Genomic DNA, 24,835 nt, shown 5'->3' on the forward strand with positions numbered 1-24,835 from the left:
ATTGAAGCTTCCTCTATTTTCACAGTTTAACTAGTTAGCAAATAGCTCACAGAAACCCACACATCTTGCCAGAACTGTCCCTAAAGGTATATAACATACACATATATATTTAACGTAACATTGAAAATGAGGGATCATAACTTCTTGGGATATTTAAGCATTAAAACCAGACTGATTTGGGAGACAGGATCACTATAGCTTCAGGAGTAAAAAAGTCTACTTACTTTATGATGTTTAATGCCCAAATTTTGAAGGTCTTAGCTTAGACAATGTTCACAGTAAGTAATATGTAAGGACACTTCCGTGTCTACTTAGACAACTGTGGATTCCCACTACCGCCTAATGGAATCAGGGAGCTCAGCAACTGAACAAGGAACAGTCTGAGGCATTGGGCTCTACTGAAGTATCTGTCATAGCATGTTGCCTTACTTATCTGCTTTGTTTCAAATAAAGGAATGGCCACTCTATGAAGCTAAAAATAGAACAGCTGAACTAAGTAGAAAAGAGACGAATGGATAATTGTGAAGTATATACTGGGTTTCCTATTATATGTCTGTATATCATTTACTACCAAAAAAACAGCCCCCAAAAAAACACTCTCCCCCCCAAACCTAGCCCAATACAAAACCCCCAAACACACTAGCAACTTGCATACACCATAGCGCACCTCTGCAATAACTTTTTTATTCAGCTGTTTTTCAGCTATTCCTCTGAAGTTTCAGGAAAACCATGGATTTTGTTTACAGAACACAGAAAAGTGTGTTTACGGAACACGGAAAAGAGGATATTAAACCACTCTCTCATCTTCATCTTTTGACTCATGGTTTGCTTTGATCTTTGCCTTGATAGAGATTTTGGCTTGTGTATCAGAAGGATCAACAAGTCTCTCACTGATTAACTGCTTTGCACATCCAGGCCCATAAACGTAGGACAGTGCAGCCCTTTGGGAGTGCAAGTAGAACTGTCTGTCATGAAGCAGAATTGTAAAAGTAGTCTAGGGAAGCATTAATTTTATGTCAGTAGTTCTGATCTGGTCTCTTCAGGCCAGGAAAGTCCAAACGATACAAATCATTACTGCTAATGTCATCAGTGCTAAAAAGTATGTATTTGTGAAAGTAGGAATTCTCTACACTGGCATCTACATTTTTTTTAAGCAGATTAAATTAGTGAGGAAATAACTAAGACTTTAAGACTTACGAGATCTCAGGAACTAAAATGAAAGGCAATATTTTGCATAGACTCTGCAAGAAACTTTTGTGTCATAAGCATTTTGTTTAATTCAGAAAGTCCTACTGGATTGAGAAAAGATCTATAATTAGTAAGAGATGTAAACATACACTTTTATTTTGAAACCAGAAACAGTTGGGTTTTTTTAGTTCCTTCCCTCTTTTGAGAAAAAGTCTCAGTTAATACTCTTGTGAAGATTCAACAGAGCATTTGTAGTTGAGCTGCTTTGGATCAAAGAGCTGAAAGATGTGAATACTCCGGCAAAATGTGATTTTACTGTTTTGGCTGTAGGCCTTCTTTTCAGGAATGGCTCCAAAAAGTGAGATGAATTGGGATCACTCTTCTCTAGAACTGCTCTGTGTTGCCTTGATGATTGAGGGCTCATGAAAAGAGAACAAAAGAAAGTACTTCCTTCTTTGGTTTAGGACCTTTGAAGACAGGTCTTGGTAGGTGCTGGTCTAAGACAGTTTCTGTGCTGCTATTCTTGCACCATATCAACCACTCTGGTCTTCCTGTAGCTGGGGAGATACAGTGTTACCAGAGAGAGGCTACTAAGCACCGAGAATAAAAGAAGACTGAATGATCAGCTCGTGTTTACAGCAGTTGAGGGACGGCTGGGAAGCACATTATGTGTTGATACGAACCATTCACATAATCCATCATGATGCAATCATAGCTCCTCTGTCTCTAGAACTTTGTCCATTAACATCAGCAGAAATAGGTGGAGGAAATACAGCTGATTTAGCCAAGTTGGAGATATCCTTATGTAAATGCAGTTTGAAGTGATTAAGCATAAACTGGACTTCCATCTGTTGCTATCTGGTGCTTTCAGGATCTTCAGAGCTGCAGTAACCAATGAATTCTCCTGTTATGCCAGAGGTAAATATCCTTGAGAAGATGCCAATGCCCAGGCATGTACTTGGATTTTTATGTAGGATGGGCCTGCAAAGCAGTGGAAGATTTTTCTGTCATCCTCTACAGCTCCTGAGAATGGGCCTCTGAACATGGTCCATTGCTTCTATCAGAGTCATTCACAGCCTGAAGCTTGCAGCCCAAATAGCCACATAGAAGCTGATCTTTCAAGCAGAAAATAGAGTATTTCACTGCCTCAGTAAACTGCAATAGGATTGCACAAGACTCAGTCTCTTTGTAGACATGGAAGAAAAGACTGATGCAGCAGTTACTGGAGCTAAATCTGAAGCCTGAAAAATAGGCTGCTGAAAGGAAGCAGATTTAACTCCAGCTGAGACAAGTAAAGGAACCCACCAGGAGCCAGATAAGAATAATTTAAATGACTTCCTATGCGTGCAGTCTGTAAGATGACAGGGAGAGACATGAAAAAGTGGCAGTATTTTTGTCAGAACTAGACTATTTCTATAGGGGTAAACAGCCTGCTGGCTGGCGTAACAAGTCTTTCTTTTCCATAGGAGAGATATCAAATACTGGGTGAGCACTGAAAAGAACTGAAACATGGAGAATCTGAGGTCGCCATTCTTACTTCTTGGTGTGTGCAATTTTTTTCCTGCTGAGTTATGAGGAAATTTCATTATATATATTGAGATGATTCAGATGGTAATGCAGGCTACTCAAGAAATACCCTATGTTCTCTTTTTTTTTTTCCTTTTATATCAGCTGATTTGTATATTTTAGTATTTCCCAGCAAATGAACCAACTACAAAACACCTGATACATAGGATTATCAGAAACTATTTTCATGGCTTGTGGTAGCTGACAAGCTCTTCATCATGCATCTAAGTCAAAACAATGTTAGGTCAGTGCTGATGCTTTCTAAGAGTCTTACGAAACTGTCAACATTACTAAGTCACAGTAACTGCATCTACAATAAAAGCAAGCAACTGCGTAAATTCATGTTTCAAAATAACAGGCTTTTTACAGAATGTTTAATAAAACCCAAACAAAAATATTCAAACCAGCTCCTATGAAGAAAAAACAGAGCATATTTCCTAAGAAGCCACTGTGGGCTTTGGTGACCTTTCAAGTCCAACCTCCCCCCCCCCCCCCCCCCTCGCAACTATTATTTTCATTATTTTTCCCAACATCAACCCCCAGCACTGTAATTAGAAAAAGAAACTCACTGTATATAAAAGCATGCTATGTGAACAGAAATTATGATCATCAACAATGTGATCCCTAGGTATGCAAACAGAAAAGGGACTATATTGCTTCATACATACCATGTTCCACTCCTTTCATCTATGTTCACAGCAAACTGCCTACAAAGAGAACAGCTGAAAAACTGAGCTGTTAAAGGTGAAGAGGCAAATTCTTGAGAACAGGAAAGAGTGGAAAAATAAGGTAGAAATATGACTTGAAAGTATCATACATAAGAAGCAGAAACGAGACACTGCTAATAAATTAAAGACAAAGTAGGGTATTTTAAGAATGATTCCAATGCTAGCAATGAAACACTTACTCCTTTAGCTGCTTAGTTAGCTTGACCACCTGAGAGGCCAATGACATACATGTCTCCACAACTACCAAGTAGCGGGAGCACATGGTGTGCCCATGTCGCTCAGCACTTTGTGAGGGTTTCTCTCCCACGTGGTTTTGCATGGTGACATTTGCTCCATATTCAACCAATGTCTGTAAAAACACAAAAAGAAACACTGACATCTGTAAATGTTTCTGTTCTGACTTCTAGTTAAGCACAATATTGACTGGGCCCAAATCACTCCTGAATAAAATGCTTGGAAATGCTGGTCTAAGCCAATCACTTTTAAAAATTGGTCACTTGCAAGTCTGTATGCAGACTGAGCTCAAAACACATACCATCAAAATCTAGCAGTCAGGTGCAAGGATAACACAGAATAGTGAGCTGTTGTTCAGAAGAACTAAGAAAAGGCTGTATTCTTCTTTCCTCTCTCTTTGGAGTTCTACTCAGTCTTCTGTTTGCTTGTTTGTACAGTACAGTATGACTTTTAGTATTCATAGAGTGAGCAGGACTACCAAATGAAAACACAGGACTTACTTTCAGGTACCTATTATCTCCTTATAACCAATACTGAGCCACAGTAACAGAAGCATGTGTCTATGCATTACTGAACATTGTGCTAAATTTGCACATGGTAATTTTAAAAAAGAAGACACAGGCAAGTGCAATTAAAATGACTTGATAACATCAGGGGCCAGGGCAGACTGAACACACTGCTAGCCAATTTATAGAAGACGGTGATCAGCTGTATTGGCTTACCAGGTCTGGTATCCACTGTTCTTGGGATCTCTGTGCTGCATTGCAACACACCCTTAGAATCTCATTTTAGGAGTCTTTACTACAGTATTTGCGGACTCTCTTTCTGGTTTAGCTCTTAATTTCCTAATTTAAAACACTCAACAGACTCAGTCTCAATTTCCTGATTCCTTAGCCAAATGATGTTTGGATAGGAAAAATATGGCAGATACTTTTCAACAATGCCTTTTAAGTCAGACAAAATTTTTTTTTGCAGAAAAAAAAAAAAGTATGTACCATCACTTTTCATTTGTTCTGTTGGTTTTGGTTTTGTTTGTTTGCTTGGGGTTCTCTTCTGTATATGTGTTTTTAATGCTGAAAGAAGTCTCATTGCTTTGCACTTGCTTGGTTACATTCTCTGTTCTCTTTTAAAGATATACTCAAATATATGCCAACTTTTAGTCATTAAGAGAAATAATGGCTTATATTTTGATGTGTACTCCTGTGTTACTCACAGTGCTAGCAAAGAAACCTAGTTTGTTGCTGAAGAACTAAGTTGTGAGCATGACATTTGAGTTACTTCGGGGACTTGAATCCAGAGCATTGTAAAGGCAAAGAAGTTCTGTCAGATTGATCTCAAGATGTCCAATCGAGACCAAATCTTCAGCCTTTTCAATCTGTTTATGATAATTAGTGTTATGCACTATTTGCTTTACTGGTGTGCATTTAAGATAGGACCTAAATATTCTCAGCGATGTTCAGACACACACTGCTCATAGCACTTTGGAAAAAATTCTGAACAAATCATAATGCATTCTTAAACTACAGCATTATTGACATCACACATACAGATGAAGAAGAGGTATTGCGTGGCTGAGCTCTTGGTTGACTTATGCAAGCAGAGTTGGTAATCCACCAAGCATTGGAGTGGCCTTGTTGACTAAGAACACCAGCCACAGAGACCTCTACATCTGCTTACAGAGAAGAGGAATGATGATCTGTCTGGGCTTCTAAATCTATAGAGAAAGGGAACTTACCAAAAGTCTGTCACTGCATCTCATGTCAATAAATTTGGTTTAATTTTCTGATAAAGAAAATAAAGAAGGGAAAGTTCTGTAGAAAGCAATCTTATAGTTTGGAACATGGTAAGAGTATCACCAGCTCAATGAGAGAGCCAGAGAATCACTGACAGCTGGTGACCCTCCATGTTTTGTAATGCTACTTAGAATCTCAATGCCCCCTTTATCACTTCTTTCCTTTTACCATATCATTCACTGTATATTGTTTTAAATTAGACTATAAACTCACTTGGAAGAAGGCTTATTTTGCATAGAGCACAACAAAACCTCAACTACACTTAAGACTGAGGTGTTCATGAAGTGACACTACTAACATTGTATATTTTTGTTGTCATTAGATATTTTCATGTTTTATTTCTCCTGGTTTCACTTCAGCACAAAACACTTTTTGATTTCTACATTTATTTACAATAAAATAATATTGAGAATTCTAAGCTATTTATTAAGGTTTATTCTTCACAGGGAAAGCAGGGCTATTCTCTTTTTTGTTTTGTTTTATCCATGAAAACAGCCTGCAGATGTCACCACTCTGTTCAAACTCATCTACTCTCATTTCTCTTTGAAATTCATTGTCCATCTTGATAAGGCACTGTTGAGTTAGCAACACACCCTACCACAGTAGTGCTCCCCCCCAGTAAATCATCAACATTTCTTCTATCCACTTTTTTCAACTGATTATAGTTTGTCACAATACAATATTAAAACCACTAAAATTAGCATGGATGTGATGATCTTTATTTTTTTTCTCATGAGGGTTTGTAGAGGGTCCATCCCTGACATCTTAAAAAGACAGACATCTATGAGAAAATGCACAGTCACTTCCTCCAAATCTATTTGACTGTGTTCAAGTCTATTCATTCAGCTCAGCTGTCACCTGTTTTCCTTTTTTCATCGCACGAGACTCTCAAACTGGCTTTAGCAGTCTTCTTGGTGTCCAAGTACATAGATAGACTGCTATAATAATAATAAGCAGCTATGTATCTGCAGATTTAACATAACTGTGCACTCCAGAGAGGTTAGATAATGAGTACTGACTAGCTGTATTTCTTTTAGCATTAATACAGATTTTCTGTATTTGCAGTGAACTAAGAAGTGCTGTCATATATGGTAACAGGATTATTTATTCTTTTATCTGTTTTTATCCAATGACTAATTTGTTTCTCAAATACATTTCTGAAATAATTTTATTATTATTTCTTCTCCAGTCAGCTTTCACTTTAAGTGCTCACAGCACTGAACACTGAAATGTGCTTCTGTAACTAAAGGTTCTAACAACTCTGATGGCCAAAAAGTACATCAGCAATTCAACTGCAAATCTGCAGAGTTGAGATGTTTAACCTAGCCATCCAGTTCAACCTTATAGCTTTTTTGGTATGTCTGCACTTGACAATGGTACCGTAAAGAGGTATCCAAACTGGTTTATTCAGATCTGGCTCCCAGAAGTACTATAGCTGCATAAACATTCTTAGCAGGACAAACTACCCTTTTCAGTAGCTCTATAAGACACAACTATACTGCTTTCAGTGGCCAGGCCAATTCATTGAGAAATAGTTAGAAATCGGCATTACACTGCATTATTCAGTACAGACACATTCAAAAATTCTAAGTCTGGAAAGAATGGTTTACTCAGGGTAGAAATCCTTCAACATAGATAAATTTATCTGCCAGACTTTGCCTAAGCAGGAGAGCTACAACTATTCACTGGAAAAAGAAATGTAAGGAAAATATCAGAAGAGTACAAGTATCTACTCTGGCTGCCCTTTTGTATCATAAAAGAGTATACACTAGTTGCTCATGTATAAACAATATAACAATATAAGCACACTTTATTCTTGCAATACAACAGTTACTTTGGGCTTACAACAGCATAATTGACAACAGAATCGAAATCCAGATCTTTTCAGTATTTCAGTCTGAGTCCTACTGCTTTAAAGTTCCTCATTCTAGTATATTTTAATGTATCAATGATTATTCCCTCTTGTAAGATCTCTTATAATCATTTTATTAGTGATTTGATGTAAAGAGGTTTCTGGTACAGCTATCACTCTACCTGTATGCATCCTAGATAACCATGTTGAGCAGCTATGTGAACAGCAGTATTTCCATCCTGGTCGACTTCATCCAGTGAAATTCCCTGTTCTTGCATGAACTGAAGAAGCCACAGAAGGATTTTCTCCTAGGGGGAGGGGGAAAGAGATGTCACACACACAAAAAAATAATACAGCCCTAAATGTGCTAGATTATGGCTACTGTCTTCTGTTACTAATGTTGTCCAATAATTCCTTGTTTTCATCTCTCTTAACTTTGTAAGACTTAATGTATCATGTGTCTGCCTCTGTTGTTTGTTTGTTTGTTCCCTGGATAAATAAACTGAAGTACTTTGTTTTATAAAAAGACATACTAGGAAAAATATGAGTACTGTAACACTGTACTGTTATTACTGTACTGTACTTCTGAAAAATTGTTCATTAAAAAGCATGCATGCCCGCATATTGCAGGGGAGACCTTGGGCAGAAGAGCCTGTATGTCAATCTGAAAATCAGCTTGTGAAATGCGGTGAAACCTCATAAGTCTCTCTGGAAAAGTAAAGCAGGAGTATGTGGAGTTCATAGGGCTGAGCAGTTCAGATTCTTCAAATCTATCACCTGCCCAGCTCCGTGTGTGCAAGAGGAGAAGCAATACAACTAAACCTAGGAAATCCCTCTACCCTGAGCTCTCAGTGTGTTGGCTAGTTGACTGCTTGTATGCGAGTGCATGTTGGGAAGGATGGGAAAACATGAACTGCAAACTTGGAAGTGGAAGTCTGGAAGCAAAAACTGAGATGCCAACCTAACTCTTTTCAACATTGCTTTTTGCACATGTATGCCAGTGTATATTTATACATATTTACAGTGTACATGTATACACATTTATATGGGTATTCTTTCCTAACAGTGGACAGTTTACATAAGTGCACTATGCTTATTCTATTTCTTACTTGTCCCAGCAGGTTTATTTGGAAAAATCTTCTTCTCTCTAGGAACCTTCCATGACTCTCCAGATTAAATTTCGTTGTGCATTGCTGAATGTGATATATAATGAATATCTAGAATTAACCTACAGATTACATTAAAAAGTGAGGTCCATCAAAGGGTAGCTGACTACAGTTGTAGTCACAGTTTTTGCATCTGAATAGCTGGAAAGAATAAATTACTTTCTAGCTTGAAAATTCATTTAAAAATTTTTTTCTTATCTTCCTTTGACATCTATCATGTGTTATACTAGCTAGGAGCTCTAGTTCAAAATGGTTTCTAGTCTTGGTGAGGCAAACACCAACGCACAGACTTAACCTGCAGTACCTCAGTTGCTTCAGCAATACTAAGTACATCATCACTCACAGTCAGATACATGGGCCTGTAAGAATGAAATGTACCCAAATGAAACAGTACTGAAAACATGTCTAGGACTCTGAGCAGTAATCAGGTAGGAAAGAGAAAGAATAAAAATGAGAAAAGGAAATTTTACCTAGTAACCTTGAGCATAATCCTCTTTTTTTTTTTGTGTCTAAAAGTACCACAGAAATTTCAATATCAAGGAAAAAGAGATTCAGACTCTTTTAGGTTTCTTCTAAATGATTCTCATTATTCAAGCACCTGGATCTCTGCTTACTGCTTCAAAGGGCTAGTCTGTCTGGAACTTATCTTCTTCATATTTCCACTTTAACAGCAGTTTTGTTTTTATTACAGGGTGAAGGGGTAGGTATATTTACTTCTCCTTGGCTGAATGCCTAATATAGCTGACAGCCACCATGGAGAGATGACTTCAGATCACATACCCCTTTTAAAATATTTTTGAGCAATTTCTTGAGATGCCTGTGGTGTTGGCCAGCGGTGAAAAAGGATTACACTACTCCTATGAATTGCCCTTATGTTTTAATAATTAAAAGAAAAATATATTAGCAAAACTCCTCTGTAGAACTGGAAGACAGCTACAGCTTTGGAATCATATATTTATTTGAAACATAATAGGAACTAGAATGTTAAGCATGTTCTGTAATTTTATGATCACTATCATCGTGGAGCAAATGATGCTTTCTATTCATTTATCTTATCAACATGGAAATCAAGTGCCTGGAAGGCTAAAGGTAATCATCTGTACTTAGGACTGTCTGTGCATCAGCTGATCACAGGCTCAAAGTCAGAGGCCTACTCAAACAGTTTGTGTTCCTCTCAAATAACCGTATTTTTCAACAAACGTACTCTTGACAAAAACAAAACAATCCAGAGCAAAACAAAAACGCAAACCCAGCTACTTTCTTCATTTACATCTAGGGAAAATAAAAAATTATATATGAAAAATGTATCACTTCAGTAATACATTATCTATTTGGGACAAAAGTGTTCTTAGGAATAGGTTAAAAAAATCAACTCAATTTACTCAGACAAAATGAAAGATCAGAAAATTCATGAGATTAAGATAATGGAAAATAATCACATATTTGTTATGTAACAGGAAATGACAAATACTGACAAATTACTTAGTCTATCTGATCCTTCTAAGACCTACAATGGCCTTATGTTGTAGCAGTGGTTAATAACCTCTCTCACATATTCTAGGCCTATAATAATTCAAGCCTCCCTAAAAATAGATCCTGGGAAAATGTCACAATACATAATTTCTGCTTTGTGACAGGCTGCAGACTTTGGCTGAGTTTTGGAGCAGAAAGAACTAACATGCACCATTTAAACCATTAGACTACAAATGGAAGGCTTAGCACGGTGAGGAGGACCAACTCTAATCTTAACCTCATCAGTTGATATTAATTAAATAAGGTACCCTTCCCAATATCCCTTCACCATAGAGTGAGTGAAAAAATACATTATTCTTGCAAAAATTACATTAGACAGGGAACATCTTCAAACATCCTGAAGGTGAAAAATAGGTGTGTTGTTAGACATTTGCATACCTGCATGTCACACTGTCCTGCCCATTGTGCTCTCCACATTACACCATTGCCAAGTGGTGTTCGGAACCCTTTCTAGGTTCTCAGTCATGCTGTAGCTCTGCTTCCCTAAAGTTCCGTTAGACTGTCTGGAGCTTGGAGGCAACAAACCCTCGGCATTCCCCCCCCCCCCCATCTGCCTCTTCTGTGCTAGCGCATGCTACCACAGTATCCGTGTTGGAAGAAATTACAGCCCTGTGAAACTCTTACTCAGGAACTACTACTATGTGAATCTAGGACTGCACCACCACTTCTTCCTGTCACATGGTGTCTGTGCCAGACATAGCTGGTACACAATCTGCCATGTACCTGTGATTTATACCTGGCATGGAGAGGACTGCCAACAGCCCTGTTTGTATCTTGCATAATCCCATGCGTAAAGAAGCCCTTGATAGGAGGAGCAGCTGATCAGGCTACAGGTTGACTTTAAGCTCTTCCTATATTCCATCACATGAACTTATGTAGTTCCTCTCTCACTGGAAAATGTAACATTGTTGAGACGTCTTTGGAGTCAGGCCATGACTGTGGTTTGACAACCTTCAACATAGAAGCTATGCTATCAACTCCCTTTTGCTGCCCATTCTAAATGATATTTATTGAAGAAAAATATGGTGGCCATGTCTAATGTCTGGGGAAACAATGGATGGACTGACTCTTTTAGAAAATGATTCAGTAACAGGTCTTCCTCGTAAAAATATTACTCTTGTAATTCTGCCAAGACCAGTGTTTACACAGATTATCTCTCATGTAAGTAATGGAAAAATAAATCAAAACTTTGAGGAAAGTGCCAGCTACATATTTGAATTTCTCAAAGTTGTTTTTTTTTGCCTTAACACAGTTGGGTAAGACAGTCTGGCAAACATTCAGCCTCTACATTCCCTCATGTTTGCAAGATATTTATGAATTATATATATATATAAAAGATAATTGCCATTACATGTGAACTTTCTTTGGCATTCAGCTAACTAAGAAAAATTGTCAGCAATTTATATATTACCTTTTTAAATTTCATGGGTGACTGGTGTTTCTTAACTGGTAGAGCTTCCATCCTTCTCTGAAAAGAATCTATATAAAGGGTGCCAGGTTTGTTCCTGGAATTAGATAGCATAGCTGACTGAAAAAAAAACCCAAAGCTTACTGGATTTAGCTTGTACAAATATTTTCAGAGATGAGGACAAAATTAGGCTAATCAATTGAAGATATGAATGTAAGTTCACATGAAATTTTCTTTTCCAGATGTTTTCTTCCCAGTAGCAAACACACCTTTCTTGAATCCAATCCTGATCTGGCTCCAAGCCTCCCTAAATTCAGTGGTACGTTTACAGGTCAAACTTGCTGTGGAAAGCAGGACACCACCAATCAGTATATTCAGCAGGGTCCTAACTTGCACCGGTAACATCTGCATAGTAGGTGAATGGAAAAAAGGCAAAGGAGGTCTTTGCATAACATGAAATCAAGTGTGTCTTTGTGCCCAATGAAACAGGAAGAGAAAGGGTAGACTTCCAGCTCAGCCTTCCAAACCTGCCCCCTCTCTTTCCTTCCCCCTCCAGTAAATTCATGGCTGGACAGGATCAGTTAACAGCAGAAATATGTCACCATAATTCTATGGCACTGAATGAGACAACCACACTTGTACTGGAAATAAAAAGATAATTTTCTTAGTGGTTATATTTTGCTTGTTCTCGCTTAACAAGTAAAGAGGAAAAAAGCATTAGCACAAAAATAGTGGGTTTTCTGCATTTATTCTTAATCTCTGGTGTAGAAACTGAGCGTTAAACTGGACCACCTGCCAAAGAGATTATAGAAAAATAACCTATCACTATTCCTTGTATAGAAGATCCTGGAGAAAGTCTGTTGAACAGAGGTTATTGAAAGGTCTACTTCGGAAAAACAGACTTTGTGGGATAAGAATGTGGTGCAATTACGTGGTATATGTTTCCCCAGACATTAGAAAAGCACTGAAATGCTGTACTTCTTGTGTTTTCTCATCATTAGATTTACAGATAAGTGAGGTGTGGAAGAGGATCAATTTACAACATCTTTTATATGTAGTTCTCAATAAAACCAGCTAGAAGTAGGCAGATGGTGTTCAAGTTTCAACACACTTCACTGCCAATATACTGAATTCCTAAATTGCCACAATTTGCCAATTTTTTTTTGAGATTAATCTCTCCTGGAAAGGAAATGTGAACTATCCCCAAATGTTTGATGATTTTCTAATATGTCCTAGGAGTCCTCTAGGGATTATGACAGCTCATTTCCCTACCTGTTGGGGGTTGGAACTAGATGAACTTAAGGTCCTTTCCAACCCTACCTATTCTATGATTCTATGTTCCTGAGACTGATAGGTTGGCCTAATATGCCACCTAATCTTCTCCAAGCCATTAGTTAAAAAAGAAGGAAAGGAAAGAAAGGAAAGAAAGAAAGGAAATGAAGGAAAGAAAGGAAAGGAAGAAAGGAAATGAAGGAAAGGAAAGAAAGGAAAGGAAAGAAGAAAGAAAGTAAAGAAATGAAAGAAAGGAAAGAAGAAAGAAAGGAAAGACAGGAAAGTCAGGAAAGAAAGGAAGGAAGGAAGGAGGGAAGGAAGGGAGGGAGGGAGGGAGGGAGAGAAGGAGAAAGACAGAAAGAGAGAAAGAAGACCTCCCCCCCGCCCCCCCCGAATTTAGGAGGGAACTTACTGAAAAAAATACAGAGATTAAGTGGCAAAAGATTTTCTATATTTGAACTAAAAACACCTGTAGTTAAAAGCCATAAAATGATAATAATGCTTTACATTGAAATTCTTCTACAAGCACCAAAATAATCTATGTAAAAAAGTAAATTAAAGTCATACCTGGCCATAGCAACCTGCATAGTGAATAAGGCTTGGGTGGTCTTTTGAGCAACTTAATTCTGCAATAGCTTCTGTTTCGCTCACCATCCATCGAACACACTCCAGCTGGCCATTCTAAACAAATAAAAAATATACATTCCAACTGTTTCTGTTCTAAACACGTCTACTAAACACAGAAAAGTTTATTAGAATTATTAAAATATTATGAAATTCCAGTTTGTTTGAAAATGTGTTATCTGCTCTCATGTAATGCACTTGTTTATCTTGTCCCGTATCAGTTATGGTTCGGCTGTTGATTGCAGTGAAAGTGGCAGTCAAACAGTATTATATACATAACCTGGTCCTGTCAGACTGTTCAGAGAAAAACCATAGTTCTGTTTTCATCACTTGTACAGCAAGGCTCAATGACTAAATAAGATAATTTGCTGGAGCAGACTGAACAGTCTCCCTACAAACTCTGATATGCACTAATCACTATTCAAATCCATGCTTCCTAAATTATTCTTATGTACGTAGTAGCTGAACACCTAATCCTCATGGATTAGGACCTATCTGTAATAGATACTGTATAAACAGAAACAAGGAGGTGGTTCTTGGCCTGAACACATTTACAGCCTAGTTTCAAGACTTCCAAGCTGTTATGCACGCTCCTAGTAGTTTGCAAGTTACTGTGAAGTGGGACATAGATACTTTGGAAAGATATGAACATTTTCTTCAGACCACACTTGTGGCCCAGTTTAAAGGCAAGAGTTTTTAGCAGCTTCCCTTGCTGCAGCTACTTTTCAGCAACGGTACCTCACTAAATGCAGTTTTGCAAGACTTACATTCCAGCCTGTTCTTACTTAATTTTTCAGCTCTCATGTTCATAAAGGCTATTATATTCTTTATAGCTGAAACAAGTATTTCAATTGCTCAGTCAAAACCTTAGAGAGATCAACATACATAAATATAAAAAACCGTTTGCGTACATTAAAAAGAAAAAGCTATCATGAAAAGGAAAGAAATATCTATTTAAAGTTTTAGTCTTTTTACAAAAACAAACAGAAGACTGTAACAAATATTATATTATATATAAACGATTGGCTTCAAGACTGGTGCTGCAGGCAGGGCTTTGGATTCTTTGATAACGGCTGGTTTTATAGGGCACCAGTCTGGACAATGGCATGTGGGAAAGGTTTATCTCACAGAGGCAAAAGGATGCTGGGGCACGAATTAGCAGGGCTCATTTGGAGAGCTTTAAACTAGATTCAGAGGGGGCTGGGGATGTAGCTGGGCTTGCCCCAGTGGAGCAGCGCTCCAGAATTGATGAAGACTGGGAGGCCTCCTATAATCCTAGGGTGAAATCGGTGTGCTCAGCTCGCTCCCTGGAATGTCTGTACACCAATGCGCGCAGCACGGGAAATAAGCAGGAGGAGCTGGAAACCTGTGCTAAGTCAGGGGACTATGATCTGGTGGCAATTACAGAGACGTGGTGGGACAGCTCACATGACTGGAATATAGTCATGGAGGGCTATGTCCTTTTCAGGAAAGACAGGCCAGCCAGGAGGGGTGGTGGGGTTGCTCTTTATGTGCAGGAGCAACTACAGTGCACCGAGTTCTGTCCAGGGACAGATGATGAGCGAGTTGAGAGTCTGTGGGTGAGAATTAAGGTGCAGGCTGGCAGGGGCGATGCTGCTGTTACAGACCACCAGATCAGGGTGAGGAAGTTGACGAGACCTTCTACAGGCAGCTGAGAGCGGCCTCACAGTCACAGGCCATGGTCATCGTGGGGGATTTTAACTTCCCTGATGATTGCTTTTTCCGAGCTCAAGATCGGAGCATCCCGACACATAGGAAGTCAAGGAAGAGGGCCAGGAGACCTGCGTGGCTAAATAGGGAATTGCTGGGTATGCTCAAGTGGAAGAGGAGAGTTTACAGGTCATGGAAGGAGGGGCTGGCCACTTGGGAGGAATATAAGGCTGCTGCTAGAGGATGTAGGAAGGCAGATAGGATGACTAAGGCCTCCTTAGAATTAAACCTGGCGAGAAGGGTCAAGGACAGCAAAAAGCTTTTTCAAATACATGGCAGATAAAACTAACACCAGAGGCAATGTAGGTCCACTGATGAACGGGATGGGTGCCCTGGTGACAGAAGATACAGAGATGGCAGAGTTACTGAATGCCTTCTTTGTCTCTGTCTACTCTGCTGCAGGCAGTCCTGAAGAGCCCTGTACCCCTGAGACCTCAGATGAAGTCAGCTCAACGGAGCGGTTCGCCTTAGTCGATGAGGAATGGGTTAGAGACCAGTTGAGCAATCTGGACATCCATAAATCCATGGGTCCAGATGGGATGCACCCGCGGGTGCTGAGGGAACTGGCGGAAGTCATTGCTAGACCACTCTCCATCATCTTTACCAAGTCTTGGGAAACGGGAGAGGTGCCAGAGGACTGGAGGAAAGCAAATGTCACTCCAGTCTTCAAAAAGGGCAAGAAGGAGGACCCAGGTAACTATAGACCGGTCAGCCTCACCTCCATCCCTGGGAAAGTGATGGAACACCTTATCCTTGGTGCCATCTTAAGGCATATCAAGGATAAGAGGGTTATGAGGGGCAGTCAACATGGCTTCACCAAGGGGAAATCATGTTTGACCAATCTCTTAGCCTTTTATGAGGAAATAACACGGTGGATGGATGATGGCAGAGCAGTGGATGTGGTCTACCTTGACTTCAGCAAAGCATTTGACACAGTCTCCCACAGCATCCTCACAGCTAAATTGAGGAAGTGTGGTCTGGATGATCAGGTAGTGAGGTGGACTGTGAACTGCCTGAAGGAGAGAAGCCAGAGAGTTGTAGTCTATGGGGCGGAGTCTAGTTGGAGGCCTGTAGGGTCAGTACTGGGACCAGTATTATTTAATATATTCATCAGTGATTTAGATGAGGGAATTGAGTGTACTATCAGCAAGTTTGCTGATGACACTAAGCTGGGAGGAGTGGCTGACCCGCCAGAAGGCTGTGCTGCCATCCAGCGAGACCTGGACAGGCTGGAGAGTTGGGCAGGGAATAACTTGATGAAATATAACAAGGGAAAGTGTAGAGTCCTGCATCTGGGCAGGAACAACCCCAGGTTCCAGTATAGGCTGGGGAACAACCTGTTAGAGAGCAGTGTAGGGGAGAGGGACCTGCGGGTCCTAGTGGACGACAGGATGACCATGAGCCGACACTGTGCCCTTGGGGCCAAGAAGGCCAATGGCATCCTGGGGTGTATTAGAAGGGGGGTGGTTAGTAGGTCGAGAGAGGTCCTCCTTCCCCTCTACTCTGCCCTGGTGAGACCGTATCTGGAATACTGTGTCCAGTTCTGGGCCCCTCAGTTCAAGAAGGACAGGGACCTGCTGGAGAGAGTCCAGCGCAGGGCAACGAAGATGATTAAGGGAGTGGAGCATCTCCCTTATGAGGAAAGGCTGAGGGAGCTGGGTCTCTATAATTTAGAGAAGAGGAGACTGAGGGGTGACCTTATTAGTATCTATAAATATATAAAGGGGGAGTGTCACGAGGATGGAGCCAGGCTCTACTCAGTGGCAAACAGTGATAGGACAAGGGGTAATGGGTACAAACTGGAATACAAGAGGTTCCACTTAAACTTGAGAAGAAACTTCTCAGTGAGGGTGACAGAACACTGGAACAGGCTGCCCAGGGAGGTTGTGGAGTCTCCTTCCCTGGAGACATTCAAAACCCGCCTGGACACATTCCTGTGTAACATTATCTAGGTGTTCCTGCTCCGGCAGGGGGATTGGACTAGATGATCTTTTGAAGTCCCTTCCAATCTCTAGCATACTGTGATACTGTGATAAACCCATCTAAAATTATACGGGAGTAATAAAAACTGGAATAAGAGTAAACTGATACTTGTCTTATTCTTTCCATATGTAATGTATGTATATAAACACAAAAATGCACACCATTATATTTTACTTATTTTTCTCTTTTTCTCTCAATTTCAATAATGAAGTGAAACAATGAAGCTACTTCTGTTCTTTTTAGTATATTACAAAAAATCCCCCTTATCATATTTGAGTTTGAATATTAGTGACTAATAATTTTTTTATTCTGTTTTTCCTTTGTATCACAACTGAGTAAAATAATTTTGTATTTTTTAAATTTAAGCTATAGAATTAATAAATTACTTGCTAAATAAGATAATTTTGCTAATGTGGAACAGATTTCTCCGCAGTTAGTTAAAATAACTTATCAACATGACAGTATGACATAACAGCACTCCATTTTTCTCTCTCTAGCTCACAGCTAAAGGTCAGAAAGAGTACTATAATCGAAAGAATTAGTTTTAATTAATTAATTCTTTACTGGGAAACGTTATGCATCATCAGTGAATTGCTTAAATTTTCTTGCATGGAAATTTCTGTTCCTGCATGCAAGTTTTCTTGTAAAACACAGGTGCATGCCCCACATGGTGTAATATTCTGGAACTTGGAATGAATAAAGTCCATTCTATCAGTATGCAAAACCACTTTGGAAGTAAGACTCAAGGACTACAAAGTTTAATTATGCCAAATTACTTTAAGGCTGTCAAGACATTTCACAATGATCCAGGTCAAGTCCAGCCATGCAGGTCATCATTAGAAACACTTGGGCCTTAGCACCCCCATTTACATTAAAAACTCCATTACATTTACACATTTTTCTGTGAATGTCAAAGCATGCTCAACTATTATAAAAATTAAAGGAGCCAATCATTAAAAAAGCTAACCTTTCTGGAGAAAAAGACAAAAGATTTTATTTGACTATAAATACAAAACATACGAAGGTTGGGGGAAAAAAACAACAAAAAACAAACAAGAAAGAAAACGGTTTCCAAGTAAAATTGTAAGACTTTAAATTGGGAGACTGTAACTATTCAGTTTGGACATGGGCCAAGGTATTGAAGCTAAATACCTGACTTTTATAATAGCATTTCATTAGTACAACTAGCTGTTGGTTTAGGTTTATATTCATATGGCTTGTCCCAGAGAAACTGAAAGAAAACCACAACCCTGAAACTTGGATCAGGGCCATAGGTCACTGAAAACATGCCTCAAAGATGCAAACCTGGAATCCAGCAGTCCTCTTTCCATTTCTAAAGTTTTCCCAAGAAGTAAATAACAATAAAATCCCAGAAGAATAAGAAACTCTTGTATTGTATTTCACCCCTTTCCTTGTTTCTTCTTAAGATATTTAGTGGATAAAAGAAATGGCATCCAACTATTCAATCTCACTTACTAAAGAACCAGAATCAGTATGTTTAACTATCAGCCTTCCTGTGCACCACTATGTTTTATTTTACTGCAGCAACAACAGTAATTTTCACATTTTCCAACATAATAAGAGCAAGATAATGGGTAGGGCCATCCCAGGCCCAGCTACAGGTTGGGAGGAGAAGTGACAGAGAGCAGACCTGCGGAGAAGGACTTGGGGGTGTTAGCTGCTGAGAAGCTTAACATGAGCTGGCTTCAGTGCGCACTCACAGCACGGAAACCAACCGTATCCTGGGCTGCATCAAAAGGAGTGTGGCCAGCAGGTCAAAGGAGGTGATCCTGCCCCTCTACTCTTTCCTTGTGAGACCCCATGCTGAGAAAGTTGGGGCAGTTCAGCCTGGAGAAGAGGGGCTGCACAGCATTCATAGCATTCTTCCAGTATCTGAAGGGGGCCTATAAGGATATCAGAGAGGGACTCTTCCTTAGGAACTGCAGCGATAGGACAAGGGATAGCAGGTTTAAACTTAAACAGGAGAAGTTCAGATCAGATATAAGAAAGAAGTTTTTTACTGTGAGGGTGGTGAGGCACTGGAACAGGTTGCTAAAGAAGTGGTAAATGCTCCTTCCCTGGCAGTGTTCAAGGCCAGGTTGGACAGGGCTTGGAGCAACCTGGTCTAGTGTGAAGCATCCCTGCCCATGGCAGGAGTGTTGGAACTAGATGATCTTAAGGTCCTTCCCAACCCTGAGTGCTCTATGATTCTATGATTACAGTGGAGACAAAGACTAGTTTACCTTTATTGCTAATCCAGCTGGAGTTAGCTGCTCAATGTTTCGTTCATTCAAACAGTCTTCACCCATCAAAGAAGTGAGATGCTGCAGGCATTCTGCATGTCCCCTTGATGCTGCTACATGTAACAGGTTGTTGTCACACTCATCATGGATCTTATCCAGATTATCTGCAGCTAAATGTGGCTATTAAGAAAAGCATTATGTTAGTTACAGCCTCACATCCCAAGACACAAGCCAAACACAAAGATGTTTCCTCACAGGAATGTTCTTTTATAACTCAAAATCAGAAGCTTTTCACCTCACTGTATGCAAACTGGCTACTATTAACAGAAGGACAGAGATGGGGTTTGAATTGGCTTGATTCACTTGTAGTTTCTCTTTTTCATGCAACTGTCATACAATTGTCAGTGCAAGATCTTAAGTAGCTTTAAGTCTTTGTACTAGTTTGATCAATTAAGTACCTGTGAAAATACCTACATTTTCATAATTTCTGTCCATTTTGTGTTTGGTTTCTCTTTTTTTTTTTTTTTCCATTATATTACAGAACTACAGAATGCTTGAGTTTGGAAAAGATCACCAGGGGTCATCTTGACACCTGCTCAAGCAGGGTCGCTGAGGTTTATGTCCAGATTACTCATGAATATTTCCAGGGAAGAAGACTCTGCAACCTCTCTGGGCAACCTCTTCCAATGCTCAGTAACAAAGTTCTTGCTTGTATTCAGATGGAACTTCCTGTGTTTTAGTTTATACCCCTGGTCTTCCATCCTATCATGTGGCACCACTGGTAAGAGTCTGACTTAGAAAGATATTGATGAGTAATTGAACAGAAAACATCTATGACTCCTAAAAAAAAAAATTCCTGATTAATTTTGCTCATCACAAAAGTGGCAGCTTGCATTAAGCACCATCTAAAATGAAGTTAAACTGCATAATAGAACACATGTGGTACAAATGGTACCTTGTTTCCATTTAAAAAAAATGTTGGAATATTTATGTATACATACTACACATTTATGTATACATACTACACAACCATGAGCTAATACATTATTTCTTCTCAAATGTAATTTTGAGACAAAACAGTAAGACTGAGAAAATCCAGAAGGAAAACAGAAGACGGAAGATGGAGTTAAGAAGTAGAAGTAAGTTCCTAGAGGTGTGCAGACTTGCAAGAGTATAGTTAAGTTAGTCTATTTCATGCAAAATTTTCGAACTGTTTGGGAATAATATGCATTTTCTTACTACCTATCTGCCTATGGTGACTTCTTTTTCCTCTCTCTGCTCCTATTTCAGAGTGAATTTAATTTGCTTCTATTTCTTACTGAGCAGTCTAATATTGTCTTGTGCCTCAGTATAGTCTTTGAATATCTGCTTTTGTTCTTGCTGCTACGTTAACAGCATGCCTCTGTGCTTGAGCTAGACTGGTAAACAGAGAAGCTAAACAAAAATCTAACAAAACCAGTTCTTATACATACACTGTGCCTTCACCAGCTGCCCTGAGTAGAAATCCCATTCTCTGAATCACTGTGCTCACTTAAATCTAGTTACTTTGGAAACCATCATTGATAGTGTCTGATCACCGTGCTCAAATTTACTAAAAAATTTCATATGGGTCAGAGGCCAATGAGGCTTCAGAGAAAGCTCCTGCCTGTGAATGCTGCAGCAACAAGACAGCATGAAAACTCCTGAATAATAATCAGAATACAACAGAGGCCCCTCTGTTTCCATCATCAGTCTCTAAATAACTGAGGTAAATCAGCAATAATTATACAAAGCGACCCACAAATGTTGTAAAAGGATGAAGATTTAAATTCAATATTTAAGTGAATCAACAGGTAAAACTCATGCCTTCTATAACACTTCAGTGTACTACATACACTAGCAATCTTGGTAGTCTTTACATAAAACTAGTATCTTTGTTTTGTTACATATTTGATTTAAAGACTAAAACTTTCCATTTGGAAGCCCATATGCTCAATTATGAGGAAGCGCACAAGATAAAAAAGGCAGAATTTCAAAATATGTGCTTCATCAGCTTTGCCGGCTTAATAAACCCCATAACCTTTATTCTTCTTGTTTCATGAAAAAGATGATACTTACCAGTAAAGATATTTGGCCTTCCTTTACAATATTTAAGATGCTCTTAATTTTTTTTCCCTCTTCGCTCCTCTCTTCTGGGCCCCCTACACTGTTCCAGTTCATACTCAGTTCCTCTAGCTGCTTGTTTTCTGCCACTGCTGTCTGCAGGTGGAAAGTCCTCAGATGGCAGTTTGGCATAGTCTTCTCAGTTTTGTGAGCATGAGGATCAACAAATGTCCTGCTGAGGAAGCCCTTACCCTGGGCTTCGGATTCATGGACTGAGCTACACTTCACTAAAGGCTGGGAAAGCTCTAATTCTTCTGTTAAATGCTTGTGCTGATCAAGGACAATAGGCTGTGTTTTTCTCAGCTGAGAGCCTTTCACAGGAGACAGCACATAGAACTGCATGCTATTAGCAGGCGAGCTCTCTGTGTTCCCTGCAGAGCAGGTCTTGCTGCTAAGACCATTCACTGTTGAACACACACCCAAAAGTTTTTTCTCAGGAACTACCTTTGTAAAAGGAACAAGTTGCTGGCTTGATTTAATATAAGGCACATCCAAAATTTCATCCATATCCAGGTCATAGTGCTCCAGCTCCCCAAGCATAACAGCAGGCTCAATGTTTTTGCTTTTAAGGCTCTCTTCTTCTTCTGGACTCTGGTCATCATTTGGAGAGGCAGACTGAGAATCACTACCTTTCTGGTATTCTCCCTTCTGATTCTTGCAGTCATCACTTTCATTGTTCTCAGAGCTTTCTGGCTGATGCTTTAATGGGGAAACCCTCTTCACTGGTCTGAATTTATTGCACACATCTGCAATTCCTGATGGTTTTTGTGCATTTCCAATAAGAGTTGAGACTCCACAGTTCCAGCTGCTGCTGGAAACTAGAGAAATTGAAGAATGTGATTTAGAAGTAATTACTACCAGACAGGTGACATGATACAGCATGCTTTAAAGATATACTTGGCCAAACACTGGAAACAAGAATTTAATGATGAAATGCCACATTCATATCTAAGCAGCTTTAACAGCATCTCTATCAAAACAAATGAAGAATTTGAGACTCCAGAGAAGAAACTTTCTTCAAACAGGACATGCATTGTAATCAATTACAAATAAAGTAGTTCTAATCATGTAATGGTCATCAATAAGAGCTTAGTGGTGTTTACAGTGGTCCTGTCCACTGGAGAATGGTCAGAAGGAATCTTATCTTTAAATGTAATTACATGATGGGAAGCAGGGAAGAAGGGGGAGTGAGACTCTTCTCCACAATGCCCACTGACAAGAGAAGAGACAATGGGCTCAAAGTGAAACCCACAAAAATCCATCCTGAACACAAGAAAATGTTTTTTTTTACTGTGAGGCTGGTCAAACACTAGCACAAGTTACGCAGAGAAATTCATACAGAGTTTCCATTTGCGGAGATACTCAAAATCCAACTGGACAGTCCTAAACTTAACCTGCTCCAGCTGACTCTGCTTAAGGAAGGCTTTTGAACTACCTAATCTCAAGCAGTCTGCCAATCTAAACGATTCTGTGAGTCTCTGATCTGAAAATTAACCCTACTTATTCAGGCATGATGCTTCCTTTTCCATTTCTCTCTATGCTGGCCTTCTCTGCCAAGCTTTCCATCTCTTATATATATAACCTGTACACACATACGCACTCCCCACACACATACATAGCTCTGGGTATTCCAGACCATTATTTCAGTGCACTGCAGGACCTGGAGTTTGACCAATGAATATGATTTGCAGATGAGAAAGGGAGCTTAAGACACCTGAACTCTTAATCCTACTGAACCTGAACTTAATCCTACAGAACTTGCACTCTTTCACACAGACCCAGAACTCTGACAGAGTTTTCCTTATTTTGTCTTTTTTTTTGGTTGAGGGACAGCACTAAAACCACTAAAGCCTTTAGGCAGTTTCTATGCCCTTTCAAGGTACACTAAGAGTTAATGCATTCTAAAAGTCAAGAATACTGTTTAAACAAAGCAGATTTATTACATGCGCTAACTGCATATCAGTGGGATCTAATTTGTGGTCAAAACACACAATTTGCCATGAACACCTTCCTAAGGAAACATATATACACTTTCAGTGCAACATTAATGTCTGAAGTAAAGGATTAGTATGGCTTAGTAGTTACAGATGTCTGAAAATTACCTTAATGCTTTTGGAAGCACTTAAGAATACATTTCCGAAGAAGAAATAAAAATAAAAATAATTAAAAGGCATGTAAGTTAGTGGGCCAATACAAAGAACACACTGTACTGACCTATTCATGTATTGTATAAGATTCTAGGTTCAAAGGCCTACACTTTTATGTTGGTTTTATTTACATGTGAAATTTTTTCCAAGTGATACAGGGAAATGGATACCACATGTTTCCCAGCTGTTTTGCTCTGACAGGAACTATTAAGCACTCAGTATGGAAATGAATTCTGTCTGAGTTTTATGAAAACACTGCTTTCAACACAGGGGTCTAGACAGAGGAAAAGGCATCAACATTTTGTTTGTTGTCACTTTATTTAGGCTTACATTTATTTTGTTGCTTGGCTTTCTCCACTTTCTAACCTTAATAACACATATTTACATAAATCACTGATGACAAAATTGTAAAATTGGATACTGTGAAGAAGGAATGGCATTTGTTACAAATCTGTCTTGGATCATTGTGAAGTCATGTATTTCTCTTTTCTTTCATTACAGTTAGAGCACAGTAAGGTACTTCCACATTTTTCGCTGTTTTTGTTCCCAACTCCCCTTTACAAACATTGTTTTTCCAGAAAACAAACTAGAATACAGAGAATGGTTAGCAATATTTTTACTGACTTAAAAGACATATTCTTCACTTAACTGGGGTGACGAATTTACACTGCATCTAATAAATTATTAGAATATGGCATTTAACCACACAGCAGTAGGGAAGAAAGCAAGTTAGACTGGTAGACACAATCCTTCTTTGTGCTGTTTTCTACTTGGTTGCTGTACAGGCTGCATCAGTGCTTAAGCAATAACAAAATGGTTGCTGCCTAGAGAGCATTGAAATCATAGCCCAGACTGGATAAAGGCATGACTTGAATCTCTTCTACTCTCTTTTCAGATGCTTGTTTCCTGAAGAAGCAAATCAAGTGCTGCCTATGCAACAAAGCACCAGCACAGCAGGAGTCATGTGAGCAGCTGCTCCACAGGAAAAACCTCTTGCTCATCTCGCCATACTTACGAACTTGGGCAGAGGCCATTAAACATCTGGGTCAAACAAGTGCTGTTTTGATTCTTTTACAAACAACAGTAAAGGATTGTCTTAGTTTAAGGAAGGTAACTAGAATGCAGAGCAGCTATCCTAATTCCAGAGTCTGACAAATAACTCTGTTATAATCTTGGATAAGCCACATCTTTTCTGTGTAGTGATATCTCAAATGCAAAAAAATGA

General features: G+C 39.2%; 1 protein-coding gene across 3 annotated transcripts in view; it reads right to left on the reverse strand.

Moving 5' to 3' along the window:
* The window catches only part of SNCAIP (synuclein alpha interacting protein), a 76,418-nt gene that overhangs the window by 12,448 nt on the left and 39,135 nt on the right, over window positions 1-24,835 (reverse strand). For all 3 annotated transcript variants that reach the window (XM_061468680.1, XM_061468677.1, XM_061468679.1), the window contains exons 4-8: window positions 21,419-22,281; window positions 19,322-19,501; window positions 13,308-13,421; window positions 7,544-7,669; window positions 3,662-3,831 (exon numbers count right to left, since the gene is read on the reverse strand). In XM_061468680.1, coding sequence (XP_061324664.1) covers window positions 3,662-3,831; window positions 7,544-7,669; window positions 13,308-13,421; window positions 19,322-19,501; window positions 21,419-22,281 — 1,453 coding nt within the window. The remainder of the gene's footprint in view (window positions 1-3,661; window positions 3,832-7,543; window positions 7,670-13,307; window positions 13,422-19,321; window positions 19,502-21,418; window positions 22,282-24,835) is intronic.

The sequence above is a fragment of the Pezoporus flaviventris genome, unplaced genomic scaffold (genome assembly GCF_033815535.1).
Source record: "Pezoporus flaviventris isolate CSIRO_AGI_PZ_B2104156 unplaced genomic scaffold, CSIRO_AGI_Pfla_v1 ptg000050l, whole genome shotgun sequence".
NCBI lineage: Eukaryota > Metazoa > Chordata > Aves > Psittaciformes > Psittacidae > Pezoporus > Pezoporus flaviventris.